Below are 21,359 nucleotides of genomic sequence, written 5' to 3'. Positions count from 1 at the left end.
ACAAAAGAAAAGACCACCTATTACTAATAGCCTAAAGCTATCATGTGTAGCAAAAGACACTATACTCTTACTCCCTCCGTCCCGGAATACTTGCAACGGTTTGACTGGACACGCTTGCCAATGCACAACTTTGACCATCAATATTTTCAATTATATATTATAAAAACTTATAAATATTAATATTTTGAAAATATATATTAAGATGAACCCAACAATATATTATATGCCAACACTTATTTTCATATAATATAAATAAAATAGGGTCAAAATGAATTATGTGAATAGTGTAAAAAGTCAAACCGTTGCAAGTATTCCGGGACGGAGGGAGTAACAGTTAACACTATTACTAGACTCGATATTAGAAAGGCAAGAAACAAGACGACTCCATATTACATGACATTAGCTTCTTCCTTGGTCGATTTGCGCACCTCCAATATAGGGGCCACAACCTTCCTCTGCTTTCCCGCTCGGTACCTGTAATCATCAACAAGGTGAGAGTAATCTCCTAACACACGATTCTTTTCAGCCAAGCGTCTCCTCGATGTAGTGAACTTCTCTTGAAGCTGATGCTATCGATCTTGATGAAAGATGTGAGGTGAAGAAATGATGTCTGGGCTGCTCGGCAAGCCATTATGAAGACGATTGTCCTTTAGATTGATCAAATATTCGTCGTCAGCTACCTCTTCCATACAAACTTCATCCTTGTCCATTAATGATGTTTCCTCTCCTTATCTACTCGAACTCTCAACAATATTTGCATCATCACCTTGAACATGCACACTCCTTCAATTCATTGAACAAACTGGGGGCTCAATCAATCCTCCTTCATGAATTTCTTTCTCTTTAGGTGGCAAATTTCTTGGACTAGACACTAAACGAACGACTATAGGAAAACCCAGTCTAGAGTTAACATAGTAGATAGACTTTTTTCAACTAATTTTGATAATTCTTCTTTGAAATGAAAAGTGAGGAGCCCGTCCTCAGCAAGTTAACAAACTGATATTTAGACTCCACGTGATTTAATATTTTCAAATTGTAGGAACTTACATCTTCCTCCATTACTCCATCAACCATCGCTTCTACATTCTTACTAAAAGCACTTTCATCCCCTATCCACAAATAGTCATCCAATCCTATATCAATGTTTGTAAGAGTAGATCTCTCATCATTGGAACAATACTCATTATCCTCCATATCCTCCTCTTTAGCCACACTTGCCACCTTTTTTAGGGAAACTTTTATTATCAAAACAACCATTTGATAACTTATCTTCAATCCTTGAAATGTCTTGCTTACAATCCTTCACGGGCATACTCGAAGAAGCATCCTTGTCGTCTTTATGTGTATTGCAAACACTCATATCATTTGTCCGGAGTCTTTTCTTTGGGGAGGCCAAATCAATTCCTAATCCAGCTAGAACAACACATTGACAATGAGTTTGTGCTCCTTTTTATCGATAGATGGTAACACTTGCTCAATTTTTTTTGGCTACCTCACAGTTTGTAGGATCAAGGCCATGGCCTATTATCAAGTCCCAGTGTCATCTTACACGGAGTACCAAATAATGTGTAATGACAAATATATTTTAATTGAAGTAGGTTGTCTCTTACACGACATGATAACATAATTTGAAAATATTATTGAAAATTTCTGAGAAATTTTAATTTGACAAGCAATTTAGACTGTAGGATAGGTGTCGATAATGTTATCATGTTAGCAGACAAATTTTTATAATGTATGTTAGATGGATGATTATACTCAATCAGACACGGATAATAGCCTGTGCAACCTGGGCTATAGCATAGGGCCCACGGACAAAAAAGAGTTAAAAGAGCCACATTATTTGAGTTATATCCTAACTTGTGCAAAAAAACTTGTAAGTTAACACTGTTGATGTAGTGGTTGAGCGTTACCCTTACAATACAAGTAACCCATGTTCAATTCCTGCTGGGTGTTTTGTTTTAATTTCTTGAACTTTTAATTTTTGGGGCCTAATTATTAAAGTTAGCACAGGACCTCTATTATGTTTGAGACGACCCTGTACTCAATAAGAACCTCTCAAGGTTTGATTCAAATTTGACTAGGTGAATAAATTTATAAAATAAACATGGTCAATTTGGGTTAAAACGATATTTCGGGTTTTTTTGTTCATTTTTGTAAGCAAACAAATTTTATAACTCTCACAAAGATGGAATGCAACCTAAATCTTTGAAGTAATGGAAAACCTTATAGGGAGGATCCCAAAAAAAGAAATTAAAGACTAAAAAAATAAAATCAGGCTTAAGCTAAACAAAACAGACGGAAAACAGACAATATATAACTCACTAATCCAAGTCTAGTCCTGAACACTAGCTCTATTTTTAAAGGTAAGAGCATGTTTAACCAAGAGGAAACACCCTTCTCTTAGCACTCTCTCTCCTCCTAAGAGAACTCCTCATTGTTGTAGAAATGGAGGAGAGGATTCCTTTTTGGAAGAGGAATATCATTCATCCTCCATTTGGAGAGGAAAGCTCATGTGCTCATGAGGAACCTTTGACAAGTTAAATTTCGCCACTTGTCATATTAATAGTGGCTGTCAAATTTACCCATGTTTTATGGTTATAATTATTTAAATGGTAATAAAATTAAAACGGAAACATATATTTTTTTAGAAAGAACACCAACAACCATACAAAAAAATTATCTATAAAATGAACCTAATTTTTACCTATTTTCACACACTTTATTTTCATCTTAAGGTATATCTATTATCATATTTAATTATTTATTATATGTGTGATGATCGTTTTATTTACTAATGAATTGATTTAAATTATCATTAATATTTAAATTTCTGTATAAATATTTATTATCATAATTTGATTTTAATAATTTCAAAATAATTTAAATTATCATTAATCTAATTTTAATAAATTGACATATTGAAAACTAAATCATTTAATGTAATAGAATATTTGGTGGGGTATATGTATGAAGAGAGAGGAAGTGAGAAAGGATACTCTTGGTTGTGGGACAAATTGAAGAAAGAAGAAGAGGAAGAGGAAGAGGAAGAGGAAGGAGATAGTGAGAAATAATGTGGACAAAATAGATTGTGATGTATCAAAAGGAGAAGAGGAGAGATAAGAAATAAGAGGAAGGTAACCTCCTTTATGTTAAACATGCTCTAAAGCCATTACGAATTTTCGTTTTTATAATGTACTAGATTTTAGCCCGTGCAATACACGTATTTAATTAAATTGTTAAGTTAAAATAAAACTTCTAGATATACCAACTGCTATATTTTATATATTATATTAGATTGATTTTTGATTTTGGATTGAATTTTATTTTAGATTTAATTATTAATTATTAGAGTGCTTGTTTTTTGATGAAGTTGTATATGCATAATATTAGTAATTAATTAATAAAATATCTATCTGACACCTAATTATTTATCTATGTGGCACCCTACTTTTTTAATTCAAAAATAATTTTGGAATCTTATTTTTCATAGGCCGAAACCATTAGATTTCTTACGTAGCGCTCTATTATTGGATTAATGTTTGATTTTGGATTGAACTTTATTTTAGATTAATGTTTGATTTTGGATGAATTTTATTTTAGATTTAATTTTTAATTATTAGAGTGTTTGATTTTGCATGGAGTTGTATATATTAGTAATTAATTAGTTAAAATATATGTGTGGCGCCTAATTAATTAATTAAAATGTATGTGTGGCGCCTAATTAATTATCTACATGGCACTCACATTTTTTAATTCAAAAATAAATTAGAAATCTTATTTTTCATTGGTCGAAACCAATAGTAATCCTAGGTGGTGCTCTAATATTTCAGCAAATATGTTATATATATATATATATATATATATATATATATATATATATATATATATATATAATGTATTGTATATGTTGTACAATATTACTCCGTATCTATAATATTTATGCTTCGAGATTTATTCTCCTATTATTTACGGATTGTCTAGTAACAGGAGGTTAGAGTCCACCACATGTCAAATGTGTGCAAGAATAAAACACACGTTTTTTTCCCCTTATATATCTAATGGTCACATGTCAATAATAACTAAGCAAGAAAAGTATGTTGAATACTAATCCGTACAACCATATTCAACGTCTAATCCTCTTGGATTATTATTATTTATTGTAGTCGGTAGAAGACTAATTAAGAAAACTTCGTTGCACAAAAATCGTCAAATGTTGACCAAAAACTAGTTTAGTTTACCCATTTCTTGGAAACCTACAAAAAAAGAACAAAAAAAAAAGAACCCAATGTTTGACCACGTGGCACAAACCCACCAACACCAGAAAAAGAAAGTTTTACGTGGCAGAATTGTAATTTTTGCCAAGAACAAGGTCAAATATTGTTGGACTTTCCCTATAAAGGATTCAAGATATTCTCTCTTACCGAGTAAAACTAAGAGCTAACACAAATTCTTATTTACAAAAGGTGTACAATAAATATTGTACACCGGAGTAAAAATTAGATCAAAATATTTAAAAGTTAAGCTTTTATACGTAAAAGTTATCAATTTTTTAGTGATAATTTTTTTCATTTCAGTAAAACTTATTTCTTCAAAACCACTAATAATATATAAAATTAATCATTTAACCATTCCTATCAACTTTTTTTGTACTAATATAAAAGTTAATCAAAATTAGGTTAAAGTTTAAAAAAATTGATAAAAGTTATCTTGGTGTACAATAAATTTATTGTACACCTTGTACGCGCAAGACCTTTTGAAGAACTAAATTGACCTTCTTCAGGTGGTTTTGATAGAGGCCTATAAATTGATTGTTTTCGGACTTGAACTTTAGTGGCGTATCAGAGAGGCAACAGCTCTTAATTGAACCGTAAATCTGGTTAGTACAAACTACTCATACTTATCATCTTTCTGAATTCATATGGTTTTATACTTTTCTATGGTGTGGGTGTGTTTTGATTTGGCCATAGTGTATAATAGAAAATTAGAAATTGCTTTTTTTTTTTTTTTGGGGAGGAATTTCATGTTTGGGATAGTAGTTGATGGAAATGGGTAGTTGTTTCTGGGGTAACTTGTTCGTTTTGTGTTTCTTATTGCATAAGCTAGTGATTGTTCTTGATTTGTAAGTGTTGTAGTGATTGAAAGATTGAATCTTTAAATCTTTTGTTCTTGGGTATTTTTAGTCTAATAAGGGGTTTGGCAAATTGAATTTGATGCTAAACTTTGCTGGATCAGATGATTCAATAAGATGTTGTCAGGGTAGTTGGGGTTTCAAATTGTTTGAACTTTTTTAGGGTTTTGTCTGTGTAATTTTCTGCTTGTTGGAGTATGAAGTAATTTGTCTTGAAAGTTTCATGAAATTAAGTGAATTTTGTCCATTTCAGATTTGTTTAATTGAGTGATAAGCCTGAGTAATTCAGTGAATTGCAGAATAAATAATGTATTAATGATGACCACAAAGCCAGCTCCTTGCTGTAGTTTCTTTTGTATGATTTCGACATCGGTTATCTGAAGCTGTTTTATTTGCTTCAATATATGCAGAATTGGTTTTCTTTTTACATTGGTTTTGTTCCGAGATCTGAACCAAGGTGAATATACAAAATGCAGAATCTTAGAAATCTTCAAGGGATATATTGCACCTTTGAATCTTCATTGTTAAGTGGTGTGGAAAAGGATAACTTTTGTGGATCTCCATCAACTGGAAGCTACTCTGGTAATGGGAGCACAGTTTCACTGCTCGATCATGAATCCCCTTCAAGTGACAATGATAATCTAAGGGACCAACTCAGAGAACTTGAGACTGTTATGATGGAACCTACTTCAGATAACTTTGACTCCAATAATTGGCAGCATTTAGGGGAGATGATATCAAGAGGGGAACTTAAAGAGGTGCTAATTGCTTGCGCAAAAGCGGTATCTAATGAAGATTTGTTGACAGCTGAGTGGTTGATTTCTGAGCTACAACACATGGTTTCGGTTTCTGGTGAACCAATTCAAAGGTTGGGAGCTTACATATTAGAAGGGTTAATTGCACGATATTCTTCTTCGGGAATTTCCATCTACAAAGCCTTAAACTGTAAGGAACCTACTAGCGGTGAATTCCTCTCTTATATGCAAGTTCTCTATGAAGTTTGCCCATATTTCAAGTTTGGGTATATGTCAGCAAATGGAGCAATTGCTGAGGCCCTGAAGAATGAGGACAGAATCCATATCATTGATTTTCAGATTGCTCAAGGGAGTCAGTGGCTTAGCCTTATCCAAGCATTGGCAGCTCGACCCGGTGGGCCCCCACGAGTTCGTATAACAGGCATTGATGATTCCACGTCTCAGTTTGCTCGTGGAGGAGGAGTCAACATTGTAGGGGAGAGACTGTGTACGCTTGCTAAGGCGTGTAACCTACCCTTCGAGTTTCATGCTGCAGCACTTAGTTGTAATAATGAGGTTAAAATTCAAAACCTAGTTTTGAAATCTGAAGAAGCTTTGGCTGTTAATTTTCCCTTCTTGTTGCACCACATACCAGATGAGAGTGTTGGACCTCAGAATCATCGTGACACGTTGTTGAGGCTTGTAAAGAGCTGGTCACCCAAGGTGGTTACCCTCGTTGAGTATGAATTGAACACAAATTCAGCTCCGTTTTATCCTCGGTTTCTTGAGACCCTTGATTATTATTCTGCAATTTTCGAGTCAATCAATGTCACCCTCCCAAGGGATCGCAAGGAGCGTATCAACGTTGAGCAGCACTGTTTAGCGAAAGAGATTGTTAACATTATAGCATGTGAGGGTGCTGAGAGAATAGAGCGGCATGAGCTACATGGGAAGTGGAGATCCAGGTTTTCAATGGCTGGGTTCAGACCGTATCCTTTGAGCCCGCTAGTAAATGCTACTATCAAGAACTTATTGCACAAGTACAGCAGGAGTTATGGACTTGAAGAGAGAGATGGAACTCTTTACCTTGGGTGGATGAACCGAGCAATGGTTACATCTTGCGCATGGCAGTAAGGTTCAACAAAATGGGTGGACGATTTAATTCGCAACGAAGTACTCCGTATTATATATATGTCCAACTTCCAATATTGAAATTATTTCAGAGGTGGAGCTCCAAATATTATTGGTCATAAAGAGGACTTTCACTACCAAGAGACTTCAACATCACCCACTCAGAAGTCAGAACCTGAAACGGATGCCCAGGCCTCAAAACTGATGCTCAGGCCTGGAAACTGAACAGATTTCTCCACTTGAAATGCACTGTCAACATCTATCATACCATCAGTGAAGTGGCTAATAATCTAGCCTGGTTTTCCATCCGTATGAAAGATGAGCTGTCGCCATAATTGAGGGCATTTTTTATGCCGCTGCTGCAATCTTCTCAAGGTTCTATCACATAACATGATGCTTGTCTAGATTTTAGCCATTTGATTACTCCAGCTTTAATCTGTTAGCGAGTAAGTTGTAGTTATGTTTATGTTGTGGTTTTCTCCCTTTCATGAAATGGTGAGAAGTTTTCTTATGCTTTCCTCAAATTCACACTCCTGTACTGGTCCTTTGTGCTGAAGCTGAAAAAAACCACAGCTTTCGAAGGAATCAAAACCGTTATGTTTGCTATTCAATTGATATTATTTCTAGTTTTTGTACATGATAGAAAAGAATAGTCCCAACTTAGTTCAATACTAGAACAAAACAAGGAAGTACAGCATTAGGGTTCTTGACTAACAAATGCTCAGACTTGAAACAAAAGCCTCTGTAATTTTTAATCGAATCGTAGTCTTCATTTGTTCTATCATTTTTCCCTTTTATTCTTCCTGCTATAATCCTGCAGATAATCACTGCCCTTTTAGAATTATTTCCCTTTGAAACTGCTGTTATACTCTCCCTTAAAGCCTCACTGCTGATACATAGTTGAATCCCTGACATTGCTGTGTACTTGATGTCAAAACTAGAGCATATAATCCGGCACAGATTACAGTCAGAACGTTCACAAAGTCCTGAGAATAGCTTTGATTGTCTGCTGTGGCAAGTCATGGTAGTGACATAGAAGCATAAGAGCTCATTCCCATCAACCAAGCTCCTGGGTTGCTGCTTGTTTCCAGTCTCCAAAGCTTTCTGCTTCATCAAGTCTCTGTACTTCTCAAACTTCTCTATGACTTCAGGTGAGTTCTTCACTCTGAATACCTTTCTGATCTTCCACATTTTCTTTTTCGGGTTTGTTAAAGCATCTCCAAGGATCTTTTCGATGATGTTCCTTGATGGGTCTCCTATACCAATTTCTGCAGTTGCAAATTAAAATTAGGATTACATTTTTTTGTGTTGAAAGGCTGATTGGTATGTTTTGAAGTTAGAGCATGAGAGATATTGGCATGTTTGGTAATTGGTTTTTTGCAGCTTTTTATTGGCTTTTGGCTTTCTTTTTTTGTGGTCAAACAACCAATAATATATGTTTGGTAAATGGTTTTTCACTTTTTTCCTTGGCTAAAGCCAACTTTTCCGCCATAACTCAAAAGATAGAAATAGTAGTTTTTTACATTGGTTGTTGGCTTTTCACTTTAGTAATTACATTTTGTATGAAAAATAGCCAACTTCAGTACTTTACCAAATACATTTTTAGAAAATCTACATTCAAACAGGCAACACAAACAGCTAGTCAAACAAGCCAAAAAAAACAACCAACAGCTAATTGCCAAACAGGCCTATAAAGATAATGTTTTTCAACAATGACAATGGCATTACTTGATCTTAGGCCTCTTGGGGCAAGATTTCAACCTTAGACCAACGGCTAAGGGTTCGAAATTTCGAATCCTACCACTAGGATTTACAGAAGTGGAAATTTAGTCCTCTTATCCTCTCCCTCCACTTTCAAGGGCTAAGCTTACGGAAATGACTCATCCAGTAAGATCCTTCATCTTATCAACAACGAAAAATAAAAGTTTGAGATGTGTAGGAATACCTTTGAAGCTTCTAGGAGGGGCAGTTTGCTTGTAACTTAGCATGCTCTCCATAGTTTTACTACCAGTGAGAAGCTCATGCTCATGCTCATGCTCATGCTCATGCTCATGCTCATGCTCATGCTCATGCTCAAGCTCATGCTCATGCTCATGCTCATCTGGGTCTTGGCTTCTTTGCTTGGAGAGTTTCTTTGGCTGACAAATGACATCATCCACCTTCTTTCTACAACTGTTAAATGAAATCCACATTGCCAACATGCATTTGTTGTGTGAATGTGCTAAATTTAGAGGTTTAATGGGGAAGTTTACCAAAACTTGGCTAAATTGCAACAGCTTTGTAGAGAAAAGAAAAAACCAGAGGAAAAAACAGAGGAAATTAAGAGATTTTCTACTTACTATCATGATTAAATTTTGTTTTATTATAAGACAAATTCTATTTGTTTCTTTGTATATTAAAGAAAGGGAACGGTTGAATAATTTCTAGAGCTATGGGTTTATGGTAAGTTATTAATTGTGTCTAATCGAACAATGATTTGTGCAAGGTTATTGGATGAATTATATCCTTACGTTTTGAATGTGAAAATAATAAATTACTGCCTGATGAAATTAGTGTTAACAGTCTATGCAAATTGAGTTGCTTTAATTTATTTTTGGGAAATTCTCTACGGTAGCATTATACTTTTGCAAATTCTCATTGATAACAAAATTTTTAACACTTTCTCTAAAATAGCATTAATAATATATAATCTCTCTAAAATAGCATTATTTTAATAATTTTAACCTAATTAACTAAAATAATATTGACCATGGTTAAGCTCTTATACCATTGACATAGCAGACAATTAGATTGCCGTGAATTATAAGTTAATGCTTTCCATTAACTGAATAATTTTTCAAACAAACGTACATATCTGTCATTCCTCTTTTGCCCGAACAAATACAATTGGTCAATTGGTCTATAAATTACCATGCTTAGGAAAAATCATAGATCACGTGTAATTAGTTCAGCAAAATGCTTTTGCGCATAAACTAACTTCAGGTATGCTATTTGTTCTCAAAAGTTCTGATTTTTTATTTATTTTAAAGACGAGAAGAATTTCGTAAATAAGAGAAATAACAGAGGATAAGGTGCTCTTTCAGAAATTAGTAAAAAAAAAAAAAAAAAAAGCATGCCGATCACTGTTTACACAAATGGGGAGCAATTAATAGGTAGTAATTCTTGATATTTAACCATGGTCAATATTACTTTAGTTAATTAGATTGAAATTATTAAAATAATGCTATTTTAGAAAGATTATATATTATTAATGTTATTTTAGAGAAAGTGTTAAAAATTTTGTTACCAATGAGAATTTGTAAAAGTATAATGCTACTGTAGAGAATTTCCCTTAATTTTTCCAAATGAGTCACAAGTGCAATATAAATTACAAATAGTGGATGAGATTCAAATTCACATTTTCGATATCGTGATGTTTGGACATAGTTGTAATAATTTATAAAGGTTATTTGAGTGAAAACTGGATGGAATAATGTGACAACAATTTGAAATGGGTTATGTCACTACACTTATGTGTATATAAGATTGACAGCTAACTACATTGATAGGACAGGAAAACTGGAATAGGATCCCGAGGATTTGAAATAAAATCTCGTCTATATCATTACCTTTTGTGAATCCTGTAGTCGGGAAAAACAGCTAGTACAAGGGCTTTAATGTACATTGGGGAGCAGTTAGTTTGGTGGGCATGTTGAGTTGGGTCTATCCTTTCTGTTGGAACTTGCTGTGGTCCTGCAAAACAAATACTGTTGGGACAAATTCAGATCAGATGGTTAGTTATTCTCCATTTTACACATCTCTTATGTTCTTTTTTGTTCTGTAATACTCCCTCCGTCCCATAATTATCTTCCTGTTTGACCAAAATTACGGATTTTAAGAAAAGTGGAATAAAGTGCATGAAAAAGTGGAATAAAGTACAAATGATGATTGAGTTGTATGGAAAAGTGGAATAAAGTACATGTGAAAGATAATATAGTACATGGGAAAAGTGGAATATAGCATATGAGTGGGGTTTTCAATTCAATTTTAATTAATATAGTACATGAGAAAGTGGGGACCTTAGTAGTCAAAATTAGAAACAGGAAGATAATTTTGGGACGCTCGTTTAGAAAAGCAGGAAGATAATTTTGGGACGGAGGGAGTAATAATAAGCGACAAATTCTGCTGGAACTTAGATTTTCTTTTCCCTTATTGACAACGAGTACACACAATGAAAACTGAAACTACATAAATTCTATCTTACCAAACAAAACTTTAAATACGAAGTATTTGCATCCACATACATGTGCTGATTTTAGGGAAGAAGGTCCACATTTCCTGTAAGATGTGTTCAATTCTGCATCTGTAATACGGAGTAGTTCAAATGTGAATGAAATTAAAGTTGCATCTTGTTGATCAGCTTCATCGTAACAACTAAAAAGATTTCCAGAAACCAAGTTGAAAATTTGCAAAGCTACACAATAATTTCTGTAATAAGGAACATTTTTTTTTTCTTTTTTTCATTTCAAACAAAATATTCTTAATCTTATGCTAAGTTTACAACTGTACACAAGCTCTTGGCTCGGCTCGGCTCGGCTGACTGGATTTACTGTATTTCTGGTTAGGACGACAGTTGAAATGAGACATAATGATCAGGAATAGCTAACAAGCAAAGACAACTTGATTTTGCTAAATTTTCGATACCTAGCCATCCTATTTAAATAAAAGAAGCAAATAAAACATATAAATGAGAGAAGAAAAGAAATTGTTGTATTTTTGTTTCTTCTTCTTTATCTAGGGACCCATGAGTATTCTTCCCATGTTCTGCTGATATGAATTAGCAGAAGAGTGATTTACAGGCTGATTTCCAATACTATTATTCCCTTGACTATGGTTTTCCCTAGAACCATACAGCACCATACCACCATTTACATAACCAGGATAATTCGACATTGGGTTTGGTTGAAGCAACAAAAGATTATGACTGCTAAACTGGGGCTGGCCGGGTAAATGTTCACCACCCATACCCTGCTGGTGATGATGACCAGGAACGAACCCAGAACCTGACCTAATCCCCACACCAAGATCCAGGCTTACTGCGTCATTGCCTTCACGTGACCCCATCCTTGATGCCAGACTCGCTGCTTGCGGGGCTGCTGTGTCGTGGCTACTATTACGAGCAGTAGGCACTTCATGATTATGTTTCCCCTCGTATGTGGTTATGACAGCTTTAGGGTCATGAGATGCCCTCTCAACATGTTTTCGAACTGGGCATCCAGGATGAGTACACTTGTAATAACTCCTGCAAAACAAACAATGAGGGACAGTCATGTGCAGTGCATTGTGTGAAACCCAATGTAAAATTTCTGAATAAATTGGCCAAAAATGCTTCCTGATGAAATGAATGTTTTAATCATGCCTAACTCCCAAGAAAAAAAAAAAAAAAAAAAAGCCTGGTACAAGGATAATTCATATTCCGTGACACTGTTAGCTATCATCTGATTGCCAAGATGCTTAGTCATGCCAAGAATGGATGTGCTTTTTTTGAGTACAACATTAGCATTTACATTATCCCAATTGCCTCTAAAAAGGCTTCTGACCAGCTAGGAAAAGAAAGGCAAGCAAGGGCAGCCTTGCTAATGCACTAACAAGGATATTGTATCCAGTAGATCTTTCTTTTGAAATGTAATGGCTATTCGCAATTTACAATTAATGAGCACAGTGAGCAACTTAAAATTATGTCTATTGTAAATTTATAATCCCAAGTCAAAATACTGGAATTTTAAGGATTAAAAAACAAGGGTCATTATGCTTCTTTATTGGATTCATGAGAACTCGAGATAAAAACAAGAGATGCTTGGGAAATTAAAAAAATATTGAACCAGGGTTGTCTTGAGTTGACAAAAAAATTTATTCATGAACAACAACTTGATGTGGGGGGGGGGGGGGGGGGGGGGGGAGTGGTTCAAGTTCTATCTTTTCGAATTGCAAAATATGGAGTTGGGTCTTGCAAAGTGCATTGCTTGTTTATGAGACTTACTCAAATGGATTATTAGGGACTGGAATTTTTTTGATGAGTCAATAGAAAGCATGCTTGCCATAAAAGGGGAGGACATTAGGGGAATAATACAGAAGAGAATGGGACATGCATGGGAGAAGAGAAGGGGAAGGTCACCGGAGCAAGGGTAGGGTAGAAGAATAATGTAATTATTTTCTAAAATAACTTGGTAAAGTTGAAATGGAAAACACTACTCCGTAATATACACGCAGTATCAAGTATCAACTATAATTGCAGTAGTTCTACAGCCTGACCCTCTAGGGAATAAAAAACTAACAATGATTTTGGTTAGACTAAAAAATCACCACACAATCCAAGCCAAATGGTCAAAAAGATGGATATGACAGAGCCACATACCTATTGACCTCACCAAAATCAACTTATTCTAGTAGCTACAAGTTTATCAACTTGGTCGCTACCTTTTCGCCAAACTTCACCATCTTATACATGTTCAGATAATCCAAAAGTTGGAAATCAACATCCACATGTTCAACAAATTCCTATTCCCTTTGCACCAAAAGCAAATTCCTATTCCCTAAAAAAGATGTCCACCTGTCTACAGGGGATTAGTTAATGCAGTTTATCCTGTCTTTCTAGTACACGGTGATAGTGGCAGAAAGGGACATTTATAAGGACACCCCATCCTGTTTCTTTTTTCCAAGAACCACCTTCAAGGCTTCAACTAACCTGTGGTTTTGATTTGGATAACCAAAAACAGTTCACAAGTGAGTCAGTGAGCTTTCTGGAAATTGAACTACCTTAGAAAAATTCTTACGATGGGCAGGCAACTGGTTACTGTACTTATCTCTTGAGATTCTTCAGCATTTGACTGATGCAGATAGAGGTCTGGAAACAGGGCCAACTAGGAAAATAACCAGAAAAACTCTTTAATCCCATCTCCTTTCCACCAATAACTATCAGCCATTTTGTATGTCTAACTTTATTTTGCAAGTCCAACGCTCCTCTAGAAAAGAAAGCTAACACCTGGTGCAGAGTTCTGAACATACATAATTAAAACTGATGATTTCCTTCACTTCAGAAGGACTGCTACGGCACTAACCAAAATAAAATAATTGCTTGTTTCCTCAACTCTTTGGAGGAGTTTTTTTGTCCTAAAAGGTAAACTAGGCTTTACAGGAGAAGAGGAGTACAAGGAGCACTGCAAATGAAAATTGAACCCACATTGCAAGATTGGGAATTTGAGATCTCATGGTTTTGAAGCGGATAAGGTGAAGGGAATTCTGTAAAACCATGCTATCTAGCTGCCTTTTCTGAAAACAGAATAATAAGATCTTCTCAGGTAAGTCTCAAGGCTAGAGTTTACAAGGGAACATGCTTTTTGTTTAGCTTCACTACGGACACATGCTGCAGGAACTATGTTACTTCACCACTTCAGATTGTCTTATCTACTTGTGTCGGACACTCAGCACTTTAGCAAGGGTATGTAATATGGTACAAAAAATGAACACTTTCATGCAAACACCTTAATTTATTTTGATTCTTGAATCACAAACCCATTAGAAAAAAATGTGAAAGGAAGGAAAGAGGAGAAAAATATGTGATAATGCTCCCAAATGGGCTTGTGGGCTTGAAATCATTTTTATAAGAACTAGTAAACAAATCAACCTAAAATGTGTTTACAAGTATTTGTAACGTTAAACCATGCCAAGTATTTAAAATCAGGAATATGTCTTCAAAAATGCCATGTCCCAGCACCTGTTTGACTTTCTGTTTCAGATTTCCGATAGTGTCCCCTTTATCTAAAACTTCAACTAATTAACCGTTGACAGTTTTGACAATCAGATACTTACCATGTACCCCTGATAATAATACCATAACCCTTCTGTCATAAAACAAACAAGGAAATAGACAATTTTTGGTTTATCATAAGAACTTGTTCTCTGCTTTACTGAACTACTTATTCTTTTTCCCTCGTTTTTTTTCTAACGAAATGAAGGTTTCAGATTCAAGAAACCATGCACAATAGAAGAAATACAAGGCTATAACACAAACGTGTCCTCAGCAAATTGAGTTGTACTTTTTTACTTTTCTCTTCATGATCCATAGAGTACACCCTCAAAATCAGTCTGTCAGTGGCAACACTGCCCTTCTTTACCGTCTCCACACGCTACCTAAAGGTCTACAGCCAAGACTTTTTACTCAACCCCAATTGTCTTCATCCACACTAACTAGAAATCTGACCTCCCCCTAGAAAGATATGCCAGTTTATCAACCTAAAGTCGTCTAGAAGCCTCTAACAATGTCCAAGTCTCAAACCCCTCTTTTAACCTAATTTCCCCATGTAGTGATTCGTCCAATATCGTGACAGTCCACTTCTCTACAATTTAACACAACCTATTATTCTCGTTCAATTCCTCGACTATCAAACAGGAATTCCAGTCTCCTATGTCCCCACTAGCTCCCAGTTATTCTCTGAAGCCAATAATTGCAATCAAGATTGTATGATTAATGAACCAGATGTAGTTCCTCGGCTATCAAGCAGGAATTCCTATCTCTTATGTGCCCACTTGCTCCAGTTATTCTAGGAAGCCAATAATTGCAATCAAGCTTATATGATTACTGAACTGAACCTTTGACGTCTACGATTGTCATTTCACTTAGTCTCTCATACAATACTCATTCCCCAACAGAGCTTAACTCCATGCAGACATTACTTCGATCACCAGTTTCCTAGTGCCCTGCAGTTTCAACTTTAAGTACTGCATGCCTAGGTCCGTTTATCTGTCCAATACTTATTTCCCCAGATATTCATTGAAAACAAACAGGGCAACTAGTTAATCCACTCAGCGAGTTAATACAAGTTAAAATTCGAGTTAATACAAGTTAAAAGTCTCTCAATCTGGAAGAGAAAATGTGCTTCAAGTCCTACAATTTATCATAGCTTTACTACATGCCTACGTCAGTTTATTTGTTCTACACTTCTTTCCCCGGAGATTCATGACAACAAACAAGACAATTGGTCAATACAAGTAAAAATTCTCTCCATCTGGAGGAGAAAAAGATTGATAGTCCGTATCTTTAACTGACATCGTCCAGATTTTGTTGTTTTGAAATCTTCTTTCATTTTCTTTCACATTTCATACATATATAATCTTGACCAGCATGGAGAATGGTGCATGGGAAGTGGGGTTGCATATACATAGAAAAGGCTGATAGCCTAACACAGTAACACTACACACAACCTCCTATATTTCAAAATGCCCGTGGAAAACAATGAATCACAACAAGCCAGGGTTGAAAAAAGGCACACTTCCAACGACACACAGTGACACAACTGATAGCCCAACATGGTAACAACACAAACAACCTCCTAATATTTCAAATTGCCCGTAGAAAATAATGAATTACATCAAACCGGGTTAAAGATAAGGCACACTTGAACTTCAGGGGCCAAGCCTGGGTGATCTTGATAAATAAATAAATATACACATTAAAAGACCACAAACACCCACAAAAGCAGTGTAATGTACTAGATAGTAGAGGTCGTAATAGGTAGTGAGTAAAATTAGCTAGAAGATAAATTAGGTAGGTGTGGTAGAATGGTTATAAATACGGGCACGTTAGGTTACTGAGGAGATATTGAGAATTTGGTAATGCTTAGGCTTTGGAGAGTGGTGTCCTCAAGTCACTAAACCTGGAGATTGGTGGCCTCAAGTCACTGCCTTTGTATCCTTTTTTGTGTTCATTATCTTTCTAGCAAATTAATATAATTTCTGCCATTAATTTTCTGCTCAAAATAGTCAGTTCATCTCAAGCAGTAGAAGATCTCCACTGTTAAACAATTAGGGGATATTTGGTTGTGAGTAAATAGGGGGGAGGGGGGGTAAATAGGGGGGATATATGGCAAGTTGTTTGGTTGGCATAAATTGATGTTAATGGGGGAATTGGAACTTCCTTGGGAAGTTAATTCCAATGGAACATGAGAAGTGGCTTACCTACCCTCCACTTGGTAAGTCACATTCCCACGTCAATTCCCATGAACTTCGAATGCCCAAGTTCAACAAAGTTACAAAACATCATCAAGCTATTAACTAGGAAGTTAACAAGGAAATTAACTTCCCATGAAATAAAACTTCCTATTGGAAGTTTATACCCAAGCGAAACAAACAAGCACTTAGACTCATGTCATGTTCCTGAAAGTTTATGAAACAAACCGCATGGAGAATTTATCATCAGGTATAGACTACAGAGTCAACAACATATACCTTGGATTAGGATTTCCTCTCACTACCTTCTGGCCATACTTGCGCCAGCGGTACCCATCATCAAGAATATCAACCTCACTCACTGTTTGAACAACAACACGTGGTTCTCGGATAGGCTTGACTACCGAATTGATGTCCATTTCACCGATTTCCATCCTCCTGGTACAATTATCATTAGTATTAGCTTGCATATAATTAAGTGCATTTAGGGCAAAGATTATAAGCATACAATACCTCCTCTTCGCGTAAGGATCATCGTCATCAGCATCATCTGTAATCCTATTTAATTGAGAAGCACCAACTTCTCCACTATTGTCGTTAGCCCCACAAGAGGATTGGTCAGGGGTGCCACTTGACTCATTGTTATGGACGGTTTGACCATATGAGATTGCAAGCAATCCTGCAATATCATTACAAGAAATAAGCAAATGATGTTAGCTACTCTAAAGAGCAGATTAAATGAGCATTGTCTCAGTTACCTTCTTGACCATTAAAGGGAGGCCCTTTGTCAGACTTCTCTTCAAGTGCTGACAACATAGAGCCAGCAGGAAGTCGGCGGTTAGGTTGAGGTTTTGGATGATCATGCTGGCCCTTGTATATAATCTCAGTTATCGTCCCATCAGGTGAGCGCTCAAACAATTTTTTGACTTCGCAGTTTGGATGTGTACATTTATAATAACTTCTCGGAAATTCACTTCCCTTGACAAGCTTCTGTCCATACTTCCTCCAATTGTAGCCATCATCTGATGTTCGCTCAGATACTTGAGATCCTAGTCCTTTCTGCTCAGACGGAGGTGTTTGACCTTCATTATTAGAGTCGACTTTTTGACTGAACTCGTTGGAATCAACTTCAGGTGGTACACTAGAGGATGGAAGAGCTACAGTTGATCTTTGTTCATTTGGGGGATTCATTTCACTTTTAACTGCTACAGGTGGATCAGACGACTGAGGGGGACACTCCGGTTGGACTTGGTTAACTTGCCCAGTTTGCTGTTGGCTCAGATCTGCGGAAGAAACCTTGGTGGCAACAGAAAGAGTGAGGTATGATTCGAAACATACTATGGAGGGGATAGAGGGCAGAATTCTCTATATTTACAGCAAATCCCTCTAACTTATAACTCAATAAAGCTCTGAAACACGACACCAAAAACTACCAATAAGAGTTCAGTGTAATATTCAGTCTTCTATTTACTACCAACCCATCTAGCAGAACAATAAAAAATAAATTCAATATTTAGTTATAGAATAGTACAGGTCATGTTCAAAATTCAAGCACATAATACTTTGACATGAAATACTTAATGGCAGTTTATATTTACCAGAGATCCTGAGAAAGCAAAGCCTCCAAAAGAATATGAGCCGGAATTAGGTTTGAACTCAAATCCGCTTGATTGATTACCATCCAAGGAGTTGGAGCTATTTATAACAGATGGAAATGTGGAGGAGCCACCAGAAGAGCTCTGCATCATTTGCGACTTGAAAAAGGAACCAGTTGTTGGGGAAGGCTCTCCCTGAAAATTATAAAGCTTATCAGCACATCATTAAATTCTTCTCAACTTTTGTATTCATGAATCATGACTACATAGAAATAAAACAATGTGGGTTTTAAGCAAAGCATAACTAAGTACCAATAAGCAACAAAAGGAAATGGAAGCAAAAAATAAAGATGGGGCTCTTAACCTAGACAGAGAAAAGAAAAGAGAACAGAGCTACCACCCTAGTCAAGCTTGTATGCTTATCAATTATCATGTTAGTTCAGTGAACTAGCATATCATTATATAAGTTAAGTATCAATAAGCAACTGGAAACAAGTCCAAAACACACTAATACGTAGCAAATGGGCAAATTCTGGAGCATAATCCAGGTAGTCGGACAATGGTAACATGGAACAATCTTTTCCAATCAAGACCCATCAAGAATAGTAGAAAAAAGGTGATACTCTCGTGAAAAATGACTTAATGCGGTATAAAAATGGCAATGAACTGTTGGACATCCAATCACGAAAAAAGAACAAAGACAGCTCAAAAAGAATCAAAAGAAAAAGCACCAAATGCTAGGAAAAAGGCCAAAAAAAAAAACTACACTTTGTGAAGAAACAACACTGCGATTCCAACAGAGAACTTAAACCAAACCAAAAAGCTCAACGCTTGCAAAGATTAAAGACACAAGCATATTCTCAACAGAAATATAAACCCTTTAGAAAAACAATCAATGATGGCACAGAAAACCTAATTGAATAAAACAATATTACGTAACAAGCATCAGAATCTACATTTCCCTCCATTAACCCATTTTCTATATTTATTTCCCTCCCATTACTAAGCACTTATCTAAACAAAGATTATATGGTAAGCACCTGAACAAAGCACCTAATTTTATGCTCTCTTTCTTTCTACCCCTTCGCCCCTTCTATTCTTTAGAAAATAAAAACAAACATCGTGGAACACTGGAACCACAAATTGAAACCTTTTTCTATTAAAAATATTAATTAATTAAAAAATAAGAATCTTGCAGCCCACCAGTTACATCCCAAAAATTCACCATTAGACATGTACTGAAAAAAATATAAAAAACATGAGACAAAATCGAAATGACTTCAACAACAACATTTAAAACTCCAAATTTTCATAGGTTTTCCATCTCCCTAAAGATAAATAGTGTATCATTTTGATTTTACATCCTGTTGCTGGAAAAAGAAACTCCCCCCGAAGCAGAAAACCTCTAGATGACGAATTTTCGAGTTCAAGTCACCAACCTAACAAAAAAACCAACAACAGTTTCCAACAAAGTCTACAACCATTCTTGCCGCAATATGAGCTCAAAATCATCATCCATCAAGCTGAATAAAACACTTGAAAACCCATTTCCGGAAAAAAGCACTTGGAAATCGATTTCCAGTATCTACTCTCACAAATTGAGCTAACTGGCAGGAAAATCACCAACCCCTCATCCCCAATTTCAGTTTAATACTACCCAAAAATCCAGAACATTCTCGATAAGTATCGGTCATCACGAGTGACTGGGTGAAAAACACCCAACACTTTGAAAAGGCACAAAAATTGAGCTCAAATTCAATCATTTTAAGCATGTAAAGCTCCAATTCAATAACAAAAATTATCCCTCGGACTTAAGAAAAAAATTAAACAAATTAAATTGAGTTTAACAAACCTAGAATTTTTTTAAAAAGTTGGTTGAAAAAGAGAAAATAAGAAAAACCTTGAGGTTGGACAGGAAGACGGGGGACTCAAGAAATGACGTCGGACTGAACATAGGAGGCACGGTAATGCAAGCCGATCTTGAGATCGGTAGCTTCGCCGGAGACATCAATTTATACCTTGCATTATTATTGTAATTATTTTGAGGGTTTGATCCAGTTGTGGAGGCGCACGCTTCGTTGGTGTTCCGGCGAAGATCAGAGCCGTCGACGGAGGCGATCATCAGCCCTGAGTTTCCCGGGGAATCGCCGTCGACGGAGGTTAGTGAGCCGTCCATCGCAGCATTCAACGACGAAGGGTGTTTTCGGAATTGGGAGGGAAAATAAAAAGGCGGAGAGAGAAATGAAAATGAGAGGAGGGAGAGTGGGAGACGTGAGAGTGTTGACTAGTTACAACGGATCTGGAAAATGGTGGGGCTACTTTGGAGGATAAAACTACACCGTTTTGAATGTTTTTTCTTTTTCTTTTTGTTTTTTTTAAAGATACCCTGATAACGCGGGTTTTGTCTTTAGTGTGAAAACATGACTTGAATGTAGATACGAGAAAGCCAGTCTTTACCTTATTTTATTTATTAGATTAGATCCCGTGCACGCACGGATTTTGATCATCTTTTTCACAAAATATTTAACTGATTATCTCCTTAACTATTGCATAGTTATAATATTTTTAACATACTCGTTTAAATTTATTCATTTAATATGCATATTTAAAATGCTAATATGGTAATTTGACCAAAATATTGATATATTTTCCGTTATTAATGTAGCGATTTGACTAAAATATTACCAATTCAATTATTATTACGCCGTATCTGTTATTGCCATAATTTATAAACTAAATTTTGTTTCCATACATAAATAATTTATAAAAAGGTAGAGAATAACT

General features: G+C 35.7%; 3 protein-coding genes across 6 annotated transcripts; 1 reads left to right on the top strand and 2 right to left on the bottom strand.

Moving 5' to 3' along the window:
* The first annotated feature begins 4,724 nt into the window (after positions 1-4,724).
* LOC110782711 (scarecrow-like transcription factor PAT1) lies at positions 4,725-7,631 on the top strand. Of its 2 annotated transcripts, none has more exons than XM_021986935.2 (2): positions 4,725-4,879; positions 5,542-7,631. In XM_021986935.2, exon 2 carries the CDS (start codon positions 5,602-5,604, stop codon positions 6,997-6,999), a length of 1,398 nt encoding a protein of 465 aa, XP_021842627.2. In that variant the 5' UTR covers positions 4,725-4,879; positions 5,542-5,601; the 3' UTR covers positions 7,000-7,631. The 2 variants fall into 2 exon arrangements, with proteins under 2 accessions (XP_021842627.2, XP_056699349.1); XM_056843371.1 differs by having other exon boundaries at positions 4,727-4,879; positions 5,608-7,631.
* On the bottom strand, positions 6,902-9,499 carry LOC110782713 (uncharacterized). Its single transcript, XM_056843372.1, has 2 exons — positions 8,942-9,499; positions 6,902-8,264 (listed from the first exon to the last, which is right to left on the bottom strand). Exons 1-2 carry the CDS (start codon positions 9,339-9,341, stop codon positions 7,657-7,659), a joined length of 1,008 nt encoding a protein of 335 aa, XP_056699350.1. The 5' UTR covers positions 9,342-9,499; the 3' UTR covers positions 6,902-7,656.
* A 2,224-nt stretch (positions 9,500-11,723) lies between these two features.
* On the bottom strand, positions 11,724-20,840 carry LOC110782708 (probable WRKY transcription factor 20). 3 transcript variants are annotated; one of them, XM_021986927.2, is made up of 6 exons: positions 20,476-20,840; positions 18,579-18,770; positions 17,739-18,276; positions 17,494-17,659; positions 17,260-17,418; positions 11,724-12,277 (listed from the first exon to the last, which is right to left on the bottom strand). In XM_021986927.2, exons 1-6 carry the CDS (start codon positions 20,749-20,751, stop codon positions 11,770-11,772), a joined length of 1,839 nt encoding a protein of 612 aa, XP_021842619.1. In that variant the 5' UTR covers positions 20,752-20,840; the 3' UTR covers positions 11,724-11,769. The 3 variants fall into 3 exon arrangements, with proteins under 3 accessions (XP_021842619.1, XP_056699347.1, XP_056699348.1); XM_056843369.1 differs by having other exon boundaries at positions 20,594-20,733; XM_056843370.1 differs by lacking the exon at positions 20,476-20,840 and adding an exon at positions 18,940-19,081.
* Between the last annotated feature and the right edge of the window lie 519 nt (positions 20,841-21,359).

Source organism: Spinacia oleracea, chromosome 4 (assembly GCF_020520425.1).
Source record: "Spinacia oleracea cultivar Varoflay chromosome 4, BTI_SOV_V1, whole genome shotgun sequence".
Classification (NCBI taxonomy): Eukaryota; Viridiplantae; Streptophyta; class Magnoliopsida; order Caryophyllales; family Amaranthaceae; genus Spinacia; species Spinacia oleracea.
This window is presented reverse-complemented; position numbering and strand designations above follow the sequence as displayed.